Here is a 21,872-nt window from a genome sequence, read left to right on the forward strand (position 1 = left end):
TGTTTATATTTGCTAAAAGATTACCTATTATTACTCTTCAGATAGCTTTTGCTTTTATTGATTGACTTAGTTGGCTTTTCAAATTTGCTTTTTAAAATTACTGTTATTATCATAAGAAATGTATCTGGAGTGTACTGTTTTCTCCTAGTAAGATTTTAATTACATTTAATTGGAGAACTAAATCCCTTGCTAATATTTTGTATAAAGATTCACTACCCTCCTTGGCATGGTGAAAGAGACCCTGGTTAGAACCTTTCATGTACACCTGCTCCCTCATTAGGAGAAAGAATATTCAAGACCCCAATGCCTGAGGTTTGTCCAGTTGAGGCACCTATTTCACCCTTGTGCATATCCCCTATTTATCGGTGCCCAGGACATTTTGTGTGGGCTACATGTAGAGGTCGTGGCCATATATAATTATTTTTGTTCTGGCATTAATCAGATGTCACTTTCTCTTTTGTCATATTTAATAATCAAGAGTACCCAAAAGTGGGTCTTGAAATATAATTGTTTCTGAGAGAAATTTATTCTCAGGATTTTCTTGTAAGAGGGACAAAACTACTTAGCAGTATGTATCATTACAATAAGTATATTAATGAATATGATGCAACATTTTATACAGGTGAAAGACGGTTTAATGCTAAAGCACAAACTCATAAACCCAGTTCATGAGGAGCCAGAACAATGGTCATTACTGTATATAGATGTCTTAAAAAGTCACCATATAAGCTTTGAAATAATTCTAATGAAAATTACATGATCTTGAGGTAGGGTGCGGTGGCTCACGCCTGTAATCCCAGCACTTTGGGAGGCTGAGGTGGATGGATCACGAGGTCAGGAGATCGAGACCATCCTGGCCAATATGGTGAAACCCCGTCACTACTGAAATACAAAAAATTAGCCTGGCATGGTGGTACATGCCTGTAGTCCCAGCTTCTCGGGAGGCTGAGGCAAGGGAATTGCTTGAACCTGGGAGGCAGAGATTGCAATGAGCTGAGGTCACGCCACTGCACTATAGCCTGACGACAGAGTGAGACTCTGTATCAAAAAAAAAAAAAAAAAAAATTATATGATCTTGAATATAGAAAGTATGGTTTCTAAATAATTTGTTGTTGTTTTTACATAATGTAGCAGGAAAAAAATTCTGGTGTTTATGAGCATCAGCCTGATTACCAAAAATACTTTTTATGGTAAAGTAAACTGGATTTTGAGAATGTTAAAACAATCTTAAAAATTGAATATTAAATCAAAAAAATAAGTCACAGCTAAATGAAAAAGTCATAGTACATAGGCGTAATACCCTTTACTCATGGGGTGTAATCCCAAAAAAAAGTTTTTAAAAAAGGTAATTTCTTTTCTACTGGATATACTAAATACCTTAGTGAATTTTGTATTTTGAATAGCTGTTAATCTACATAATTCTTTATAAATTTAACTTGCTTTATAAGTTCAAATTATCCTATATACTACATAACACACTAATGGTAATGATTAATAATATCTGCTAATTAGGCTTTCTTCTGGGAAATGCATGTGGGTATTAGGTTGCTTAGTTAAAACATAATGAGTAAAGACGTCCTGGGGTCAGGCCAAATACTTCATCTTCCCCCTGCACCTCCATTTGATTTAATTTTTGGTGAATTTTGTTAGGCTGCATGGCTTATTGGGAAAGGACCTCATCCCTGCCCCAGGCATTGGTATCAGCTTTCCTGCAGATATGTGAAGTATTAAAAAGTCATATGGGAGGCAGAGGCAGGCAGATCAGTTGAGGTCAGGAGTTTGAAACCAGCCAGGTTAACATGGTGAAATGCCTTCTCTACTAAAAATACAAAAATTAGCTAGGCGTGGTGGCCCATGCCTGTAATCCCAGCTCCTCAGGAGGCTGAGGCAGGGGAATCGCTTGAACCCAGGAGGCAGAGATTGCAGTGAGCCAAGATTCTGCCACTGCACTCTGTCTCAAAAAAAAAAAAAAAAAAAAAAAAAAGCCACATTCAGTATGACTTTTAATTTTGTTACATGTATAAATACTTTTTTTTAAATTATCTACATAGTAAATTTAAAAAGCTGCATCAAACTGTAGCCGGTGAGGCTGCATAAATGACGGTGGGACGAAGAGTTATAATAACTTGAGATCACTGTAGTGAAAAGAACGTGGATTTTAGATTAGACCTGAGATTGTTAGATATCCTTACTGGGGGCTTGCGGGCAGGACACTTAAGGAAATTGAAGCTTGGAGTGAGTTTTGTAAAATAACACTAAGATCATCCTCCTAGTGGGGTTACTGTGTGACGTCCAAGAACTCGGGGGGAGTTGGCTTGCTGTCTTGTGCTACGTTCTGACGACTGAGCCCACCCAGGTCTGCCCAGGTCTGCGGGGTCCCCGGATCCTGCGGGTTTTGTAGGGTTCCCTGATGTGTGGAGTTCCCACCCCCTGCAAGCTCCGTTGGGTCTACGGAGTGTGCGGGGATCTCCCATCCCTGTTGGCTGTGCGGGCTCAGCGGGGTTTGCAGGGATCCCCTCGTTCTGTGGGATCCGTGGGCGCCGAGTCAGGGCCATGACCCTGGGCTCCGCTCGCGGAGCTGGCGTCACCCTTGTTGACTTTCAAATGGCGCTACGGGCCCCGCGCCCTACACGCTCTGCACGACCTGCGCCGAGTTCCCCACCCTGGCGCACTGGCCTTGGCTGGCGGGAGGGGGCCGGAGGGGCTGCCGGCAGAGCAGAGACACAGCCCCCTCCCCCACACACCATGAGGTGAGTCGGGGAGGGGCCCAGGTCTCCCCCATGCTGTTGTGGGAAGCTCTGACTCCAGCTCTGCTTGGGGCGGGCTCACCCACGGAAGTGGCTCTTACTGCAGCACTGAGTGCGAAGGAGACCCGAGAAAAGGGGCTGATTCTGTCTAGGAGCGTTTTACCTTCTGGTGAGGGTGTGGGGAGAGAAGCTTTGGCACGGTCAGTGAGGCCCCGCAGCAGAGCCCAGGTGATGAAAGACACTTTTGTATGGTACCTGAAGGCTTGCTTCACTCCTGATTGTGAGTAGGTTGTGGGTGGTAGTAGTGGAGCCCTTGCAGAACCACCAGAGAGATGGTGCTAGTTTGTGTGTGTGCCTGTGTAAACCTTACTAAGGTCGTCTTTTGAAATGTGGAAGAGGGATTGCACATGGACTTTGCGCTTCAAGTATTTGCAGGTTATTACCTTAGTTTTTACTCCCTTTGTGCGTTATTATCTTGGTTTAATCTTGTACGTGGCCAAAAAGTTTTTTAATGAATGTTTAAGTTTCTGTGAAAATCGTACATTTCTCAAATTGTATTTTCTGGGTTTTAATAGGGTCACTTTGTTTTCTGGGTCTCTGTTTTGACTTCTGAGAAATTCTATTGGTTTTCCCTACATTTTCTTCATTAAAAAAAAAAAAAAACTGTAACTTCAGGAGTTCAAGACCAACCTTAACAACCTCATTTCTGGGGGGAAAAAACCCCACAAAACCACAGCTGTAACTGGCTGCTACTTAGGACTATAGGAGATCTTTTTTCCAAAGTAGAAATAGCTTTATTTCACCCAGATTATGTTTATTTAAAATTTCAGATAATATATAAAGCTGTAAAAAGTAAACAAAAACTACCTGTACTTGTCCCACCCAAAGATAACTTCACAGAATGTTTGATTATCTACTGTGGTGCTAGGAGCTCTGTTGGACACTGGGGACTTTGGTGAACAAGACAAAGCCTGCCTCTATAAACCTTACATTCTGGTGGGTAAAATAGACCTCTCCCAACCTTCCAAAAAGTAAATTTATTCCATGTTCTAATGCTTTAAAGAAAACACCTACTTTCAGCGGGGTGATCGGAGGTTTATCTGAGTGGATGACTTAAATAAATGTCACTAAGGAAGAGAAGGAGCTCAACCATGGGAGGAATGGGGAGAAAAAAAAAGAAATCTGATCAGAAATAACAGCATGCAAAAGGCCTTAAAAGAGGAAAAAGCTATAAAAAGAAAGATCCATGTAGCTGGCACTCAGCAGTCAGGGGAAAGTAGAGCAAGATGAGGTGTGGGAAATTGGCAGGGACCAAATTTTACTTGTCCATTGCCAGAAGGGTGTGTTTTGTGTTCTGAGGGCAGTGAGAGGGTACTGAGGGGCTTTAATGAGAAATAAAATGATCTGGAAAACTAATTGATAATTTGTTAAGTAAAATTTATTGAAACCCTACTGTATAACAGGCACTGTTCTGAGCACTGGCAGTACAGCATTGAAAAGCACAAGGCCCCTGTATTCATGAAACTTATCTAGTGGTTGGAGGACAATCAGATAAACAAGAAAAAATACCAGATATTGATAAGTGTGCAGAAGATGACCATTGTTTAAATTGTGGTTTATATTCTTTAAGATGTGGTATATTACACATATATTTCTTTTGGAACTTGCTTTTCTTTCTCCTGAATAATTTATGGTAGGACATTTTTCACTGTTACTAGTTTCCTTTGGGGGCGTCTTAATTTGTTTTTGGATTAAGTATGGTAAAAAAAAATAGCATGTATAAATGAAGAAATACTGTGCAGCAACAAAAAATTTGCATGTTACAAGGCATCTGGTGAACGTTATATAGTAACTTCCTTTTGACAGTCTGACATGTGGCTCTCCTACCCCATCCCAAACCCCAGCTGCCCCTTTATGGTTTTTTACTTTGACCTATTAGTATGGTTAAATTTATGGATTTACTATTTATTGAACCATTTTGCATCTTAGAATGAGCCCTAATTGATCTGTTATTATTTTAATGGCCTGATGGATTTACTTTGCCAATGCATATATTTAGGATTTTTTTGTCAATATTCATAAGAGATTGGTCTGTAGTTGTTTTTCAATGTTTTGTCTAGTTTTGATATTCGCATCTGCTTGCTTTGTAAAAATAGTTGAGAAGTTTTATTTCTTTTTCTGAGTTTTGGAACAGATTAAATTGCCAAGTATTATTTATTCTTCAGTTACCAAATTCATATTTACTAAACAGTCACTATGTGCTAGGAATTGGACTGGATGCTGAGTAATCAGTAGTAAACAAAACAGATATGGTTCCTGCCATGATATTGCTTGGCTTATGAAGGAAAATGACATTAATGAAGAAACTACACATATGTAATTATAAATCATGCAAGAAAAGGACAGGATGCTTTGAGAGAATATCATTGAAGATCTTTAGATTGTGCTTTTTATGCATTTGAGTAAATGACTATTGAGTACATACATATACACTAACAGCTAATTATTAATATGTATTGATTTGGTATGTAATTAGGGCTCTGGTGGGTACATTAGTAAAATGAGGTCTTCATAATTACACAAATTAAAATATAAAATAATGGCAATAGTAGCTACCATTGTAGGAGGTAGCTGCATCGTTTTTTAACTGTAGAAATTAAGACAGGTTAAGTAGACACTTTTAGTCTAACATATTCAATTGTATACACTCTTCAGGAGTCTCTGTAGGATTATAGTAAAAGAATAAGGCTATAAATCCATAAAGATCAAGAGGAGGTGAGAGTAAGATACAGCTGAAATCAATATTTGGAAAACTAGAAAGGAGATGGGCAAGTAATAAATGATTTCATGAATTAGAGAATGCTGAAAGCTGAAGAGAGGTAAGCCAACAAGGAGCAAGCAGATTCTTTCCACAGAATCTGGAAAAGTTTTAGGAATTGGGGGTATCAAGTACAGTATTTCTGAAGTCAAGGATTACAGGACAGGGTGGGAATAGAAGGGTTGGTTGATGGTCTTTATCATTTTGACACCCTGAAACCCCTTCTCCACTCCCATACACCCAGACAACTACTCTCTCCTCTACCTTGACAGAAGACTGAAAGTTTATACTCAGGAGACATTAACTGGGAGGCTCCAGATGGCTGAGGTGGGGGTGAAGCACCTAAATGAAAATGAAGATTGAGTGAAAGTCAGGTCAACATGCTGAACCTAGAGCAGTTGTCTTTTTTTGATTGGCTTCCAAACTGTCAGGCTTACGTGTCCCTCAACAACATATTAACGGATTCTTAGCTGGGGAAACTTACCAGCCCATGGCAAAGTATTGAACAGATATGAACTATGGGAATTCACCTGATTGAACAGTTGGATCCATCAGATCATCCGAAGAGTAGAGCTGCTGGTCAGGAAGCATTGTTCACGTACCACAGCTTCTATTCAGCTTTTATTTTTTGAGACAGGGCCTCACTCTGTCACCCAGACTGAAGTGCAGTAGCGCCATCATAACTCACTATAGCCTGGAACTCCTGGGCTCAAGCCGTCCTCCCACCTCAGCCTCGTGTGTAGCCGGGACTACGGGCATATGCCACCACATCCAGCTAATATTTTTATTTTTTGTAGAGATGGGGTCTCACTTTGTTGCCAGGCTGGTCTTGAACCCCTGAGCATAAGTGATCCTCCCACCTTGGCCTCCCAAAGTACTAGGATTACAGGCTTGAGCCACTGGTGCCTGGCCCTAGTCAGCTTTTAAATGCCTCACATTTGAGCATAAATGTACAGCCAAGGGTCACCTGCCATGGGATGAAAGTCTGTAATGAAAAAGAGACCAAGTAGGAAATAAAAGGAGCTGAGTATAAATAGATTTACTTTAGAGAACAGAAGAAACTTCAACAAATAAAACTAGTATCTTTAAAGAGAAGATATTCCATCTGTGAAAGATGAAAAAGGTTCTGTTTTAAAAAGAGAAATTATTTAAAAAATTGCTGCAACAGAATAAATTTTTTAAAAATTTAATACAAGGTTTAGATAATAAAGCTGAAGAATTCTTCCCCAAAAACCAGAAGAGCAACAAGAATTAGAAAATAAGAGTGAAATGGTAAGAAAACGAGAGGACTAGCCACGGAGGTTCTTCATCTAATACAGTGGAAGGAAACTATGTCCTAGAACCGAAGGAGGTGAGTTTCTAGGTTGAAAGGGCCTGTTAAGTGCCCTGATCAGTAAAACAGAAACAAACAAAAAATAGAACAAAACCTCATTGTACCAAATGTATATTTCCAAAAGGAACAAGACCAGATTCATTCTTAATCTTCCTACTTCTGAAAAGAAGAATGGGGGCAGAGAACGAGGGGCTAGCTCTCAAACTGCATTTTAACAAATTTAGGGAAAAAGGAAACCTTCTTAACTTCAAATTATATGCAAGTGCTGTTAGGAATCCCCAGTGGGAAGTTCCAGCAGTTCTGTGACGAAGATAAAGTTGCGCAGAGGAAGCATATTTCAGGTATCTCCAGCAACTTACTCATATCCAGAATCAGCCCTGTCCAAAGAGAGAAGTCTTGTATTCCTAAGACTGAGGAGCCATATGGTATCCATCAAGGAAGGAGAAAGTAGAATGAGAAAGTGCCTGGGTGGGGCATGGGGGAGGCAGAGATCTTAGTGCTAATAAAATACTCCTAGAAATGAGTGCATAACCTTGGAAATCTAGGGTTCTGTCCCTAAGAGGTAAGCAGACCTGGCAGTAAAGGCCCTCCTGAACCAGATTACATTTGAAGATTAGACAAGGAACAAGAACAAGGCACTATATTATAAAACAGCAATCCTCTGATTTAGGAACAGAGGGAACCCTAAAGAAACATGACAACTGCCATTCCCTCCCTACACCCTGAATCTGCTGATAACAGTCCAGGATAATTCATCTCATTCAGACGTGTATAACAAAAATAGTATGTACGACATCCATACAATGACTGGTAGAGTGTATTTTTTATATTTTGTGTTAGTTTTTTGTTCTTCTATATGATTTTTATTATTGAAGATATAATTCACATGCCATAAAATTCACCATTTAAAAGTGTACAGTTCACTGGTTTTTAATTTATTCCCAAGTTGTGCAACCATCACCACTATCAATTGCATTGACCCTAGTGCTTTACTTTCCCTTATATTCACGCCATGACCCTATGCAGTTCCTTCCGTTAAAGTGACAGAGATATTTCCCTACTCCTTGACTTTGTGTTTGGCTATGTGACTTGCTAAGGTCAAAGTGACCCCATGTCAGTTTCAAGCCTAAGCCTTAAGAGGCCTTGGGTATTTTTATTTGTTCTCTTTCTATCTGTGCCATTTCCATGAGAAAAACATGTCTCTCCTAGCTCATTGGTTGAGGGAAGATGAGAGAGAGGAGAGTGAGGGCCACCCCAGCTGAGTTAAGCTGAATTCAGTGAACACTGTAGAGATGTGAGTGATAAAAAAATGATTGTGCTTGTAAGCCACTGAACTTTAGGATGGTCTGTTAATAAACAATAGTTAACTGAACAGTTATATGATTAAAAATTAAAAAAGAGAAAGCAAAACCACAATTTTCTACAGATGGTGTTTTTCAAAACAATATTGCCAGAAAATAAATCACAAGTGGTCAAGCTACTGCCTGTGGTCTTGCCTGTTTTTGTAAATAAAGTTGTACGGGGACATGGTCATTCCCATTTATGCACTTTCTATGGCTGTTTTTATGCTCTACCGGTAGAGATGAGTAGTTGTGACAGAGACCGTGTGGTTCATAATCCTAAAATATTTATTTTCTGACCCTTTATGAAAAAGTTTGCTGACCTTTTGAAGTATATGGAAAATGTGACCTAAGGTTTTAATACAAATTTTAAAATACATTTATATACTTATCATACCCATTAAGATAGCGATAATCAAAAAGACAGATAATAAGTGTTGACAATGCTGTGGAAAAATTGGAACCTTCTGTATACTACTGGTGGAAATATAAAATGGTGCAGCCACTTTGAAATCAGCCTGGCAGTTTCTCAGATGAGCAGACACAAATTTACTGGAAGAGCAAGCAGTTCTACTCTAAGGTATATACCTAAGAGAAATGAAAACATGTTCACATAAAAACTTATACATGAATGCTCATAGCAGCAGCATTCATAATAGCCAAAATGTAGAAACAACCCAAATGTCCATCAGTTGATGGATAAACAAAATGTAGTGTATCCACAAAGTGGAATATTATTTGGCATAAAAAGGTATGAAATATTGATATATGCTTTAACATGGATGAACCTCAAAAACAGACTAAGTGAAAGAAGGCAATCATGAAGGACCACATACTGTATGACTCTGTTTATAAGAAATGGTCTGGAATAGGCAGATCTGTAGAGACAGTAAATTATGTTTGCCTAGGCCTAGGAACCAGTGAGGGGTGAGGAGGATAGCTAAGAGGTAGAAGGTTTCTTTGGGGATAATGAACATACTATTGATTGTGGTGAAGGTTGCACAATTCTGTGGATATACTAAAAGCAATTGAATTGTACACTTTATGTGGGTGAATTTTATGCTATATGAATTATATCTCAACGTTGTATTAGAAAGTAAAATGAATGAAGCATAGAAGTTATGGAGAAATACTGGAAGGCAGAAAATACAAGAACTCAAGGAAGAGACAGCCAGACAACAGCAGGATGTGAAACAGGAATCAGCAAAAAAAAAGAAATAGAGAAAAATGATCAAGCCATTTCAGAAGTACCCAAGGTAAGACTAAACACCATGGAAAAGATCATAAAAGTAGAAATGAAATTTTTTGGTAAGTATATTTTACCACAATTTTGATAATGCAAAGAAACAAAACAAAAGATAGACATGAGAAAAGTGAGTAAAATAGGTATACATTTATTTTTATTGATGCATAGTAGATGTACATAGTTTTAGGATACATGTGATAATACATTCATATAATTTGTAAAGATCAAGTCAGTGTAGTTGGGATATCTGTCACCTTAAATATTTCTCTCTTCTTTGTGCTAGAACCACTCAAATTCTTCTCTTCATCATTTTGAAATATATAATAGATTGTAAACTGTAGTCAACCTACTGATCAACACTATGTCTTACTTTTATCAAACCATATGTTTATATACATTAATCAACTTCTCTTTATTCCTTCCTTCCTCCTACCCTTTCCAGCCTCTGATAACCACCAAATCTACTCTCTGTTTTCATAAAATCCACTTTTTTAGCTTCCACACATGAGTGAGTGTGATATTTGTCTTTGTGTGCTTGGCTTATTTCACTTAACATAATGATCAGTGTTGCTGAAAATGGCAGGATTTTATTCTTTTTTATAGCTGAATAATACTGCATTGTGTATACTACATTTTCTTTATTCATCTATTGATGGACACTGACGTTGATTTTATATTTTGGCTGTTGTGAATAGTGCTGCAATAAATATGGGAGTGCAGATGTCTTTTTGATGTGTTGATTTTCTTTCTTTTGGATATATACCCAGTAGTGTAATTGCTGTATCATATGGTAGTTCTGTTTTTATTTTTTTGAGAAAGCTCTATACTGTTTTCCATAGTGGCTGTAGTAACTTACATTTCTACCGGCAGTGTGTAAGGGTTCCCCCTTTTCCATATCTTTGCCAACATTCATTATTGCTTGTCCTTTTAATAAAAGCCATTTTAACTGGGGCGAGATGATGTCTCATAGTTTTGATTTGCATTTCTCTGGTAATTCCTGATGTTGAGGATTTTTTCATATACCTCTTGGCCACTTTTATGTCTTCTTTTGAAAAATGCTTATTCAGATCTTTTGCCTGTTTTTTAATTGGGTTATTTGTTGGGGAGGGAGGGTGTGTGTTTCCTTGCTTCCTTGCTGTTGAGTTGTTTGAGCTCCTTATAAATTCTGGTTGTTGATCTTTTGGCGGGTGAGTAGTTTGCAAATATTTTCTCCCATTCTGTGGGTTGTCTCTGTACTTCATTGTTTCCTTTGCTGTGCAGAAGCTTTTTTTAGCTTGATGTAATCCCATTTGTCTATTTTTGCTTTGGTTGCCTGTGCTTTTGAGGCCTTAAACAAAAAAACTTTGCCCAGACCAGTGTCCTGGAGCGTTTTCCCAGTGTTTTCTTCTAGTAGTTTCATAGTTTTGGGTCTTAGATGCTTAGATATAGGTCTTTAATCCATTTTGAATTTTGTGTATGGTAAGATTGTTTCATTCTTCTGCATGTAGTTATCCAGTTTTCCCACCACCGTTTATCAGAGACTGTCCTTTTCCCAGTGTATGTTTTAGTTCCTTTGTCGACGATGAATTGGCTCTACATGGATTTACACTTGGGTTCCCTGTTCTGTTCCACTGGTCTATGTTTCCGTTTTTATGCCAGTGCTGTAGCTTTGTAGTAAATTTTGAAGTCAGGCAGTGTGATGCCTCCAGCTTTGTTGTTTTTGCTCAGTATTGGTTTGGCTGTTCGGGATGTTTTGTGGTTCCATATAAATTTTAGGATTTGATTTCTATTTCCGTGCAGAATGTCCCTGGAATTTTGATAGGGGTTCATTGCATTGAAACTGTAAATTGACTTTGGGTAGTATTCAACAATATGAGTTCTAGTCCATGAGCATAAAGTATCTTTCTGTTTTTTAATGTCCACTTCAATTTCTTTCATAATTCTTTTATAGTTTTTCTTGTATAGATCTTTCACCTCTTTGGCTAAATTGATTCCTAAGTATGTTATATTCTTTGTAGCTATTGTAAATGGGATTGCTTTCTTTATTTCTTTTTCAGATTGTTTGCTGTTGGTGTATATCAACGCTACTGATTTTTGTATGTTGATTTTGTATCCTGCAACTTTACTAAATTTGTTTATCAGTTCTAACAATTTTTTTTGGTGGGGTCCAGGTTTTTCTAAGTATAAGATCATGTTATCTGTGAACAGGCTCATTTGACCTCTTTTCTGATTTGGATGCCCTCTGTTTCTTTCTCTTGTCTTAATTTCTCTGCCCAGTACTTCAGTACTGTATTGAATAAAAGTGGTGAAAGTAGGCATCCTTGTCTTGTTCCGTATCTTAGAGGAAGGACTTTCAGTTGTTCCTTGTTCAGGATGATGTTTGCTATTGGTTTGTCATATGTGGCCTTTATTACTTTGAGATATGTTCCTTCCATATGCAGTTTGATGAGAGCTTTTTGTTTTTTAGTCATAAACAGATGTTGAATTTTATTAAATGCGTTTTCAGCATCTGTTGAAGTAATCATATGGTTTTTGTTCTTAGTTCTGTTAATATATCACATTTATTGATTTGCACGTGTTGGACCATCCTTGCATCCCTGGGATGAATCCCACTTGATCATGGCAAATATCTTTTTACTGTGTTTTAAAATTTGATTTACTAGTATATTGAGAATTTTTGCATCTATGTTTATCTATGATATTGGCCTGTAGTTTTCTCTTTTCATTGTCTCCTCTGGTTTTAGTATCAGTAATGTTGACCTTGTAGAATTAGTTTGGAAATATTCCCTCCTCTTCAATTTTTTGAAAAGTTTGAATAGAAATTTATATTAGTTCCTCTTTAAATGTTTGGTAGAATCCAGCTGTGAAGCTATAAGGTCTTGGGCTTTTCTTTAATGGGAGAGTTTTTATTATAGCTTTGATCTCATTACTAAAATGGTTTTTTTTTTTTTTTTTTTTTTGGTAAGTAAGGATAGAGAAGACAGCCAAAAGAGATCCAAAATGGACAAAACTGGAGCCCCCAAAAAGAAAACCAATTCCATAGAATACGTATCTTAAAGTATAATTCAAGGTGTTTTTTTTTTCCTTAAAAGACTTAAATCTATTGAAAAGACACACATACTCCAGGGAAAACTGGCCCAACATTGAGACAGATTCTGGTAAAAAATTTGAACTGGCAAAAGATCATATAATGAAAATCATTGGTGCAGAATAACAGAAACATTCAATACCAAAAAATAGTAGAAGAACTACATGTTAGCTACTCAAAGAACATGTGAGCCAAATATTTTTTTGTCCTGCCAAGGTGTCTTTTGGGTATAAAGACTACATACTGGCTGGTAGTTTTAAATATTCAGAGTTTTACATCTTTTTATATGAACCTTTCTTAAGGAAACAACTAAAAGACAGATACCAGCTAATCAGTAAATGAAAAAGGAAACTTCAGCAAAGGAATGAACTGCTAAATTCTCAATAATTAGAAGATAATATTAGGGATCATTGTCTTCCTAATTTTAAAGGGAGTACTTTAATGTCTAACCATTATATATGTAGGCTGCTTTCTAGATATCTGCTTATCAGCTAATCTGTTTACTATGAATTATCTTTTTAATCAAGAGTGGCTGTTGAATTTTATATCTAGTAAGGCACAGGTTTTTCTTTAATCTCTCAGTATGATTAATTTTATGAATAAATTGTCTAATGTTACACCTTTCTTCCTTGAATTCCTGGCATAAGCTTTACCTCAATCACGTTGTTTTATATTTTATATGTATTGCTAGTTTAGGTTTTTCTGGTTTTTATTTAAGATTTTTTTTGCATGTATTATCATTGGTGATCTTACCTTAAAATTTTCTTTTGTAGTTGTTCCTTTCTGGGTTTTCATTCAAGGTTGTGCTAGACTTATAATTTGAGAAAGTTTTCATTCTTGGCCAGGCGCAGTGGCTCACGCCTGTAATCCCAGCACTTTGGGAGGCCTAGGTGGGTGGATCCACCTGAGGTCAGGAGTTTGAGACCACCCTGGCCAAGATGGTGAAACCCTATCTCTACTAAAAATACAAAAATTAGCTGAGCTTCGTGGTGGGCGCCTGTAATCCCATCCCACTTACTCGGAGGCTGAGGCAGAAGAATCACTTGAACCTGGGAGGCGAAAGTTTCAGTATCCGAGATTGCACCACTGCATTCCAGCCTGGGCGACAGAGTGAGACTCCATCTCAAAAAAAAAAAAAGAGAAAGTTTTCATTCTTGTGAATAATGTTTATGTGGGAAAACTTCTGGGCTTGAAACTTATATACCTATGACAATTAACTCTACCACTTATTTAATAGTATCTGATCTTCTCTTTTTATTTCCTCCTCTTATTTGCTTTGGGTTTACTGTGTTGTTCCATTTTCTGAGTTCTTGAATTGACTCTAGCTTGTTGATTTTAAAAATGTTTTTCTTCTGTAATGTATACATTTGAAACGAACAGTTTTCTTATAGATATTTTAGATAATATCTTAAGCTTAGATCATGTTACTCTTTAACTTATGAACTATTTGTGTGTAGGATTTTTAAAATTTAAATTTCCAAACATGGGGCTTTTGAGATTAACTTTTTATGGTTACATTGTCATTTTACTTGACTTTGGTCAGAGATCAGTTGTTTTTTAGTACTCTGGGAATTTCCTTTATGGCCAAAGTCATAACCATTGGGTTTTGTTTTGGGACTTTCAGCTCAACTTTATTGAGGTCTAATTTTCATACAATAAAATGAACACAATTTAAGTATATAGTTCAGTGAATTTTGGTAAATGTATGTACTATGTGATGACTACACCAATAAAAATATAGTGTGTGTCCATCACCGCAGAAAGTTCCCTTGTGCTTACCCCACTTGCAGTCAATTTTCCTATTCCTGCCCCCTACTGTAGGCAACTAATGAAACGCTTTTTATCACCATAGATTAATTTTGCTGCTTCTTGAACTGCATATGTATGGAATTCTACAATATGTACTCTTTTGTGTCTGACAACTTTTGCCCAGTTTAATGTTTTGAGATGCGTGCATCAGTTTTACTGTTTTTATTGCTGATTATTATTATGTATGAATATACAAGTTTGTTTATCCATTCACCTATTTATGAATATTGGAGTTGTTTCCAGTTTTAGGCTACTGTGAAAAAGCTGCTCTGAACATTCATGTGCAAGTGTTTTTGTAGATACGTTTTATTCTCTTGGGTAAATATCTGGGAATAGAATAGTTGGGTCATATGGTAAGTGTGTATTTATAAGAAACTGATGTTATTTTTTCAATTGGCTATATAATTTTTCAGTTGGCTTTATATTTCTACTAGGAGCGTTCCAGAGGCTCCTCATCTTTGCCAATGCTTGGTATTTTCAGTCTTTTTAGCCATTCTGCTGGAGCGGTAGTAGTTTATTGTGGTTTTAATTAGCACTTCCCTGATAACTAATAATGTTAGCCCATTTCCCATGTTTCCTTTTATTATATGCTTTCTTTTGTGAAATGTGTCTGTGAGTTTTTTATATATTCTAGGTACAGGTGCTTTGCAAATATTTCCCATTTCTTAATAATGATACCTTGGAAGATCAGATGGTTTTAATTTTTAGGAAGTCTGATGTATACGTTTTTCTAGGTCACTAATTTTGTGCCCTATGAAAACTTTATGTACCCCATAGTCAAGAAAATGTTTCCCTATGATTTTTTAAATTTTATAATTTTAGCCAAATAGTTATAGTTTTTAATGTTTAGGTCTGTAATTCATTTTGAGTTAAATTTTATGGTTTAAGGTAGAGGTTTGAGGTTCATGTTTTTCCCCCTATTTTAGTTGTTCCATAGCAGCATTTATTGTAAAGATATTCTTTCTCGATGGAATTATACTGGTAATATTAAATATCTGTCATCTGGACTCTCTTCTGTCCCATTGCTCTATATGCATTTTCTTTATATCAGTACCACCTTGTCTTGACTACTTTAGCTTTGTAGTGATTCTTAAAATCTAGTAGTGAGTCCTTCAATTTTGTTCTTCTTTTTCAAAATTGTTTTGGCTTATATCTTTCTTACATGCATTTTAGAATCAGATCATCAGTTTCTGCAGACTGAGATTGTGTTGAATCTGTAGATCAATTTTGTATCTTAACATCCCCCAGCAATGTTAGAAAGCCAGGCAGTAATATCAGAGGGCACAAGCCCAGATTGAAGCTGGAAGGCATAGTGCTCCAGAAAGGATCCTTCCAAAAAAAAGATAAGAAACTGCTCAAAATGAACAAAATCTTTGATCTATGTTTATCCAGAAGATATTGTTAGTTCTCTAGAATTTCAAGCTGAAATAATGATTGGTAACTGAAATTTAAGCAGAGGCTACTTTAAATTCAGAAAAGCAAAACATGGTGTAAGAAAGGAACTTGACTACACAGTATGGCTCAGCAGTGATTAATACATGCAGTTAAGTAGTGAAACCTAGGCCTAGCACAGTGGCTCATGCCTGTAATTCCAGCACTTTGGGAGGCCGAGGTATGGCGATCACTTGAGGCCAGGAGTTCGAGACCAACCTGGCCAACCTGGTGCAACCCTATCTCTACTAAAAATACAAAAATTAGCCAGGCGTGGTGCTGGGCACTTGTAATCACAGCTATGCGGGAGGCCAAGGCAAGAGAGTTGCTTGAACCCGGGAGGTGGAGGTTGCAGTGAACCAGAATTGAGCCACTTGCACTCCAGCCTGGGCCACAGAGCAAGACTCCATCTCAAAAAAAAAAAAAAAAAAAGTAAGCACCCAGCGAATGTTAGCCGTTGTTATCATTAATAACAGTAGCTTCCTTGCTAACTCTTACTAGGATAACGTCTTTATATCCATGGCAACAAAGAAAAAAGTACTTTGCTAAGTTATCTGATGCCAGTGCAACATGCCTCATGCACAGCAAGCCTTCAGTAAAGCTCCTTGTAGAGTCACAACTGAAAGGAGCTTTAGAAAGGCAATTATAACTAAAGGAGGCCTTAGAGAGTATAAATTTAACAAAATCCATCAGTTAGTGTGTCTTCAGCTTCCAATAAAAGTTTAAACAATAAGGAACATTTGTTATTTCATGTACAAAGCCCAAAGATAAGGCAGCCCCCAGGTTAGTTTATTTCATCAGTTCAAGGATCTGGTTTCTTTCTGTTCTGTTCCATTCTCTGTTGGCCGATCAATCCCATCTTGGTTGCAAGGAGATCCAGGCAACACGTCTTCAGACAAGATCTTAGGCTAGAAGATGGAGTCCTTTTCTAAGAAAGGTTTCCCAGAACTCTCTCTGTAGACTTCTGTTTATCTCTCACTGGCCAGAACTGAGTCACATGTTTATTCCTAAAACAAACACTATTCAAAGGAAGTGGAATTACCATAAAGATCTTAGAGTAATTAAGATTTTCATTCTCTTTCTCTCTTTCTCTTTTCCTCTTTCTCTTTCTCTCTCTCTCTCTCTCTCTCTCCACACACACACACCCTCTCTCCCTCATTTTCACACACACACACACACACACACACACAACCCCCAAACTTCTTCTGAACCACGGGATCTCCTGATACCTGAACAGAATTGTGGTTTTGTGGAAGGGGAGTAAAAGGGACATGATTGTAGGGAAGTCAGTCCACTATATCTTCAACCACTGTCTCAAAACACGTTAGTAGTAGAACCTGCACCAGAATCCTGGTCTCCCAGTTCCTAATTTTCCCCTGCATAAACAACCTCCTTCATGAAATTTTATCAACAAAGCTACTTTTCCTAAAAAATCTTGAATGTATCCACACAATTCTACCTCCAGTTCTTTTTGGGGGGAAAATGTGTTGTAAAACTATACATGCTATTTTTGTGAAGCATGTTAAAATCCTTATTCCACAGACTCATGATAAAAACTGAAAACTTGACCACCTTTTTAATCTTTTTCTTTGTTCTTATTCTTCTCACCCTTCTTCCCTTAGTCAGTCATATTAAACTATTTGCAGTTCCTTTAATGTATCATGTTTATACATCTGTTCATTTGCTCATACTATTTCTACTATCTGGAAAATGTACACAATTTCCTTTTTTGGCTTCCTCATTTGAATATCTTCTCAGATTTCAAGTATCTATACCTTCATGAAATCTTTCTTGACATAGCTCCGTCTCCCTAAAATTGGTTATATCAGTGTACATCCACTGTATCATGTTTTAGAGACTTCTACACATTTAGAATTTCTTTGCAGACTTTTCTTCTTCATCTAGTCTGAGCTTGCTCTGTTTCTCTCTCTCTGCCTCTCCCCCTCTCTCCCTCTCCCCCTCTCTCTCCCCCTCTCTCTCCCCTTTCTCTCTTTCTCTGTCTCTTCCTTCCTCCCTTCCTTCCTTTCCTTCCTTTCTTTCCTTTCCTCCCTTTCCTCCCTTTCCTCTCTTTTCTCTCTTTCTGACATGGTCTGGCTCTGTCACCCAGGCTGGAGTGCAGGGGTGCAGTCTCAGCTCACTGTAACCTCTTCCCCCCGAGACTCAAGCCATTGTCCCACCTCAGCCTCCCAAGTAGCTGGGGCTACAGATACACTCCACCATGCCTGGCTAATTTTTGTATTTTTTATAGGGGTGGGGTCTCACTTTCTTGCCCTGGCTGGTCTCAAGCTCCTGAGCTCAATCTGCCTGCCTTGGCTTTCCAGCATGCTGGGATTACAGGCATGAGCCACTGCGCCCAGCCTCATCTGAACTCTTCTAATATAGGGCCTGTTTCTCTGTAATAGAGACTGTTTGTCATTTGTCTTGATAAATCCAAGGTATAGCATGGTGTTGGATGCATAATAGTCACCACTAATAGTTTTGTTTAATGAATATATATACTACTAATCTGGGGGAGGAGAGAGATTTTTGTAAATTGTGTTCTGCTTGATTTTGTTATTTTCAACTAATAAAATAAAGATGTGATTCTGTGATCTATTCATTTTGAAAGATTTTTTTTCAGTAAGGCAAAAGTGATTAAGCATAATGTATTTGTGTGTATAAAATTTTATTTAGAAGTTAAAGACTTTTGGAGGAAAAACATTTCAAATTATATGTTATTGCTTATAGAACAAATTTAGTCCTTCGCTGAGAATACTTGTCAAAGGAGGTAAATAAATGTTACATAATTATTCCTAATGCAAATTAGATACTCGGTGAACATTTGTTTCTATAGTAAATATGCTATAAATAGAATTGTTCACTTTATGATTTTTTTTCTTTCTTCATTTTAGCATTTATGACATTAACAGAGAACAGGACTGTGTCAAGAATTCTGAGGGTATACTTGGTGAAAATGAATTAAGACCACCCTCCCAGCTACATTCTGTCTCAGAGAAGATCGAGACAGGGTCCCTATCAGAAAAGAGTGAGTATTAAACTAAGTGCTATAAGTCATAATTAATGAATCTAGAATAGAATGATTAAAATGTTTTTAGTTTTAATTTAGATCATGTAAAACAAAGACTTTAAAAAATTATGATTTCCAGTACCTATATTTTTTAAAACAATCATTAGTCCAAAAGTAATAGGTGATTAACTTTTCAAATTGCAACATAAAACATGTATGTTCCTCTATTTGTATCTTTTAAATTGTTGCATTTTTATTTGGTTTTTGAATTGAAATATTTTAAATGGTAGAAGTAATACATGCAAGAAAAACCCATATGTATAAGGTTAAAAAATGTAAGTTCCCCTTGTATCCACTTTCCAATTTCAACAGCCATTGCTTTAGCCATTATTAAGAGTTTGGCTTCCCACCTTTCTAGATCTTTTTATGTATACTTTCAAACAAATTATATATTTTTCAACCAAGTGTCATCATATAATGTAGCATATAATAGATATCTTTATATGCCAGTATGTACAGATTTACCTTGTTTTTATTTAGTAGTTGCAAGTTGTTCCCTGTTGATGGCAATTAAGGTTATTGCCAGTATTTTCACTATTAAAGATACTGATACACATGGAACACCTTTTTGTGTGTGGGGGGGGGTGTGTGTGTGGGTGTGTGTGTGTGTGTGAGTATTTTCAGGAATAGATTCCTAGAAATGAAATGGTTAATGAGTATGTGTATTTAAGGTTTTATATAGGTCCTACCAAATTGTACTCTAAGAAGTTACATTTATCTAAACCCAGATATCCTTTAATATCTTCAAAGTAGAAGTAATACATTTTAGGATTAAGTAACAATCTGTTCCTTCAGCAACTATCAAATGGCTTACTTCGACTAAATGAAGGATATAGGCATCTTTAGTATTAATGAAGGGTTGCAACCCTTCTATAGGAAGATGTAGTCAGGAAAGTCATGGGGAGATGTACAAGAGCTAGTTGTTTTAGAATTTCTGTGACACCTAAGATGTTGACATTAGTTTATTTCATCATCTGCTTTCAGACCAGATGTTTCTAGAATGGAAGACAGTTATCTGTGATATGGCATCAGAAGTTGGTTTATAATTTTCTCATCTCTATTAGGAGTTAAAAAGAGAGACAAGTGTCTAAAACCAGTCTCACTCAGTATCTCTAAGGGATTTTGAGAAGGGGAAGAGGTTATTGCAGTTACTTTGACTAGAATCCAACCTATATCAAGCTTAGACTTAACATTTAAGACTAAACTCACAAATGGAGGAATGTGCCAAAATCCAGGTACTACAGGAAAACTCAATTTTCAGAGCTATTGTGATTGAACTTAACCTTTCTTACATGCTCTTTATTCATCACTTAAGCCCTAAGGGATATACTTAATACTTTTTAGGCAAGCACTTTTCAAGTTACCTTTTTAGATTTTTAGGTGTCTTTGTGGTATAGCCCCCTCTTTATTTTAAAAGTCTGGTAGTCTTGAATGTTTAAATAAAGCTTGAGCATTACTCAGCAAAAACGAGACCATTCGTTCATAAAGTGTTTGTATTGTCTGGTGCACTAATTGGACTCTCAAAAGTGTATTTTGTAAAGAAGGGAGAGCATCAAATTTCTAGATGAAATTTTTGTCTATTTTCTCATTTACTGAGAGGAAACTTGTGGTTTCTTGAGAGTGTAATTGATGTCTTTATGAACCCATGAAAGAGTTAAGATTAGCTACGATTTTCCAACAACTTTGCTTTTAACATACCTCCACTAACCATAAAATCACTGCTTTTATGCATATACTCCTATTTGGAGAATACTGGCCTAAAGTGGAAGCATTTTTAACCATAAATAAATAGTTCTGGAAATAAAAATATATAACCAAAAAATAATTTGGTACTTGTTCCTCCTCCTTCGTTTTAAATCATTGGCTTTATTTGTAGCTTTATAGGGAACAGTATTCCCCACACTGGTATTAATGAAGTGTTCTGTGACCATGTATTTGGGAAACCCTATATTAGTGTTTTTAATTGCACCATCTTTCCAGTTTTCAGTTCGTTATTGTGCGTTATGATGCTAAAAAATGAGGATGTATATAACTTAAATCTGTGCCTACCTATTAATGACTTACAGAATTTAGAGAAGTTGATAATCATAGTCTTCATTTCCAGAGTTACTTTTTAAAATATTTCTTTCAGTGTAAATGATATGTTTCTCACATATTGGATCTTGGTCTATAGATAATTCAATTTCGAAAATTTCTTGCTTTTTTATAAACATCAAATATAAAGTTTCCAAAATTATTGTTTCTAAAGAATTCTTGATTTGTGTTTAGGCTAGCAGTACAGATTATTTGTAAAATGAATTTGAAAATGCTCAGGCTTGCCAGTTTGCTTTGAGTAATGTAGCTAATAAAGCTTTAATTTTAATTATTGTAACTGATGTTTTGCTGTTTGCATCTATTCAGAATGTCCTTATTTTTTACAGCACTGGTATATTGAAGGAGAAAGTGAAACTAAGCAAAAGTAAAAGTAAACTTAGAATGAATATATAAATCATGTATATCAACTTCAGAATATTCATAAACATTTCATTCTTTACTATTTACAGTCTTTCATTTTGATACTTGGAAGTTTATTAAAATATTTTAAAATATCTTGATAATTAAAGTATTAGGACAGTTTAGTCCAAATTTAGCTTACTAAAATGTTTGCTTTCATTTCTGAGATAGTCTAATTTTTGTATATCGGTTACTTATAAGTTAATTTTGATTGAGATTCTTTTTTCTCTTTACTTTTTGAACTTTAATACATTTGGGAGTTTTGGTAAAAGTAGGAAGCCATATTACTGTACTTCATAACATTTATACTATATGACCAATACTTCCAGTGCTATATAAATCATTCTCTTCTCCTTATTATTTGTAAATACTGGGTTTGTAAAACCCCCCAACCTTATTAAAGAGAATAGAAAGAATACAAATAGGAGAGTGAACAGTTAAAATGGTTTGATGCGAGAGTGTTCTTAGGTCATTAGGCTCAGTTCTTGCTAAAGTAGAGACTTGTAAAATCAAAAGGCACA

The 21,872-nt window shown here is 36.5% G+C and overlaps 1 protein-coding gene across 22 annotated transcripts in view; it reads left to right on the top strand.

Annotated features, from left to right (window-relative positions):
• The window catches only part of TASOR2 (transcription activation suppressor family member 2), a 78,768-nt gene that overhangs the window by 5,269 nt on the left and 51,627 nt on the right, over positions 1-21,872 (top strand). For 12 of the 22 annotated variants that reach the window (XM_074000921.1, XM_005564565.5, XM_074000913.1 and 9 more), the window contains one exon: positions 18,683-18,816. Coding sequence is in view for 8 of the 22 variants with exons in the window: in XM_065520243.1 (XP_065376315.1) it covers positions 2,554-2,750; positions 18,683-18,816 (331 nt within the window). In the remaining 14 variants the exon portion in view is untranslated. Of the gene's footprint in view, positions 1-2,337; positions 2,751-18,682; positions 18,817-21,872 lie in introns of those variants that run through there. The other 10 variants (XR_012417399.1, XM_065520243.1, XM_065520245.1 and 7 more) reach the window with 2 other exon arrangements.

This window comes from Macaca fascicularis, chromosome 9, assembly GCF_037993035.2.
Source record: "Macaca fascicularis isolate 582-1 chromosome 9, T2T-MFA8v1.1".
Lineage (NCBI taxonomy): Eukaryota > Metazoa > Chordata > Mammalia > Primates > Cercopithecidae > Macaca > Macaca fascicularis.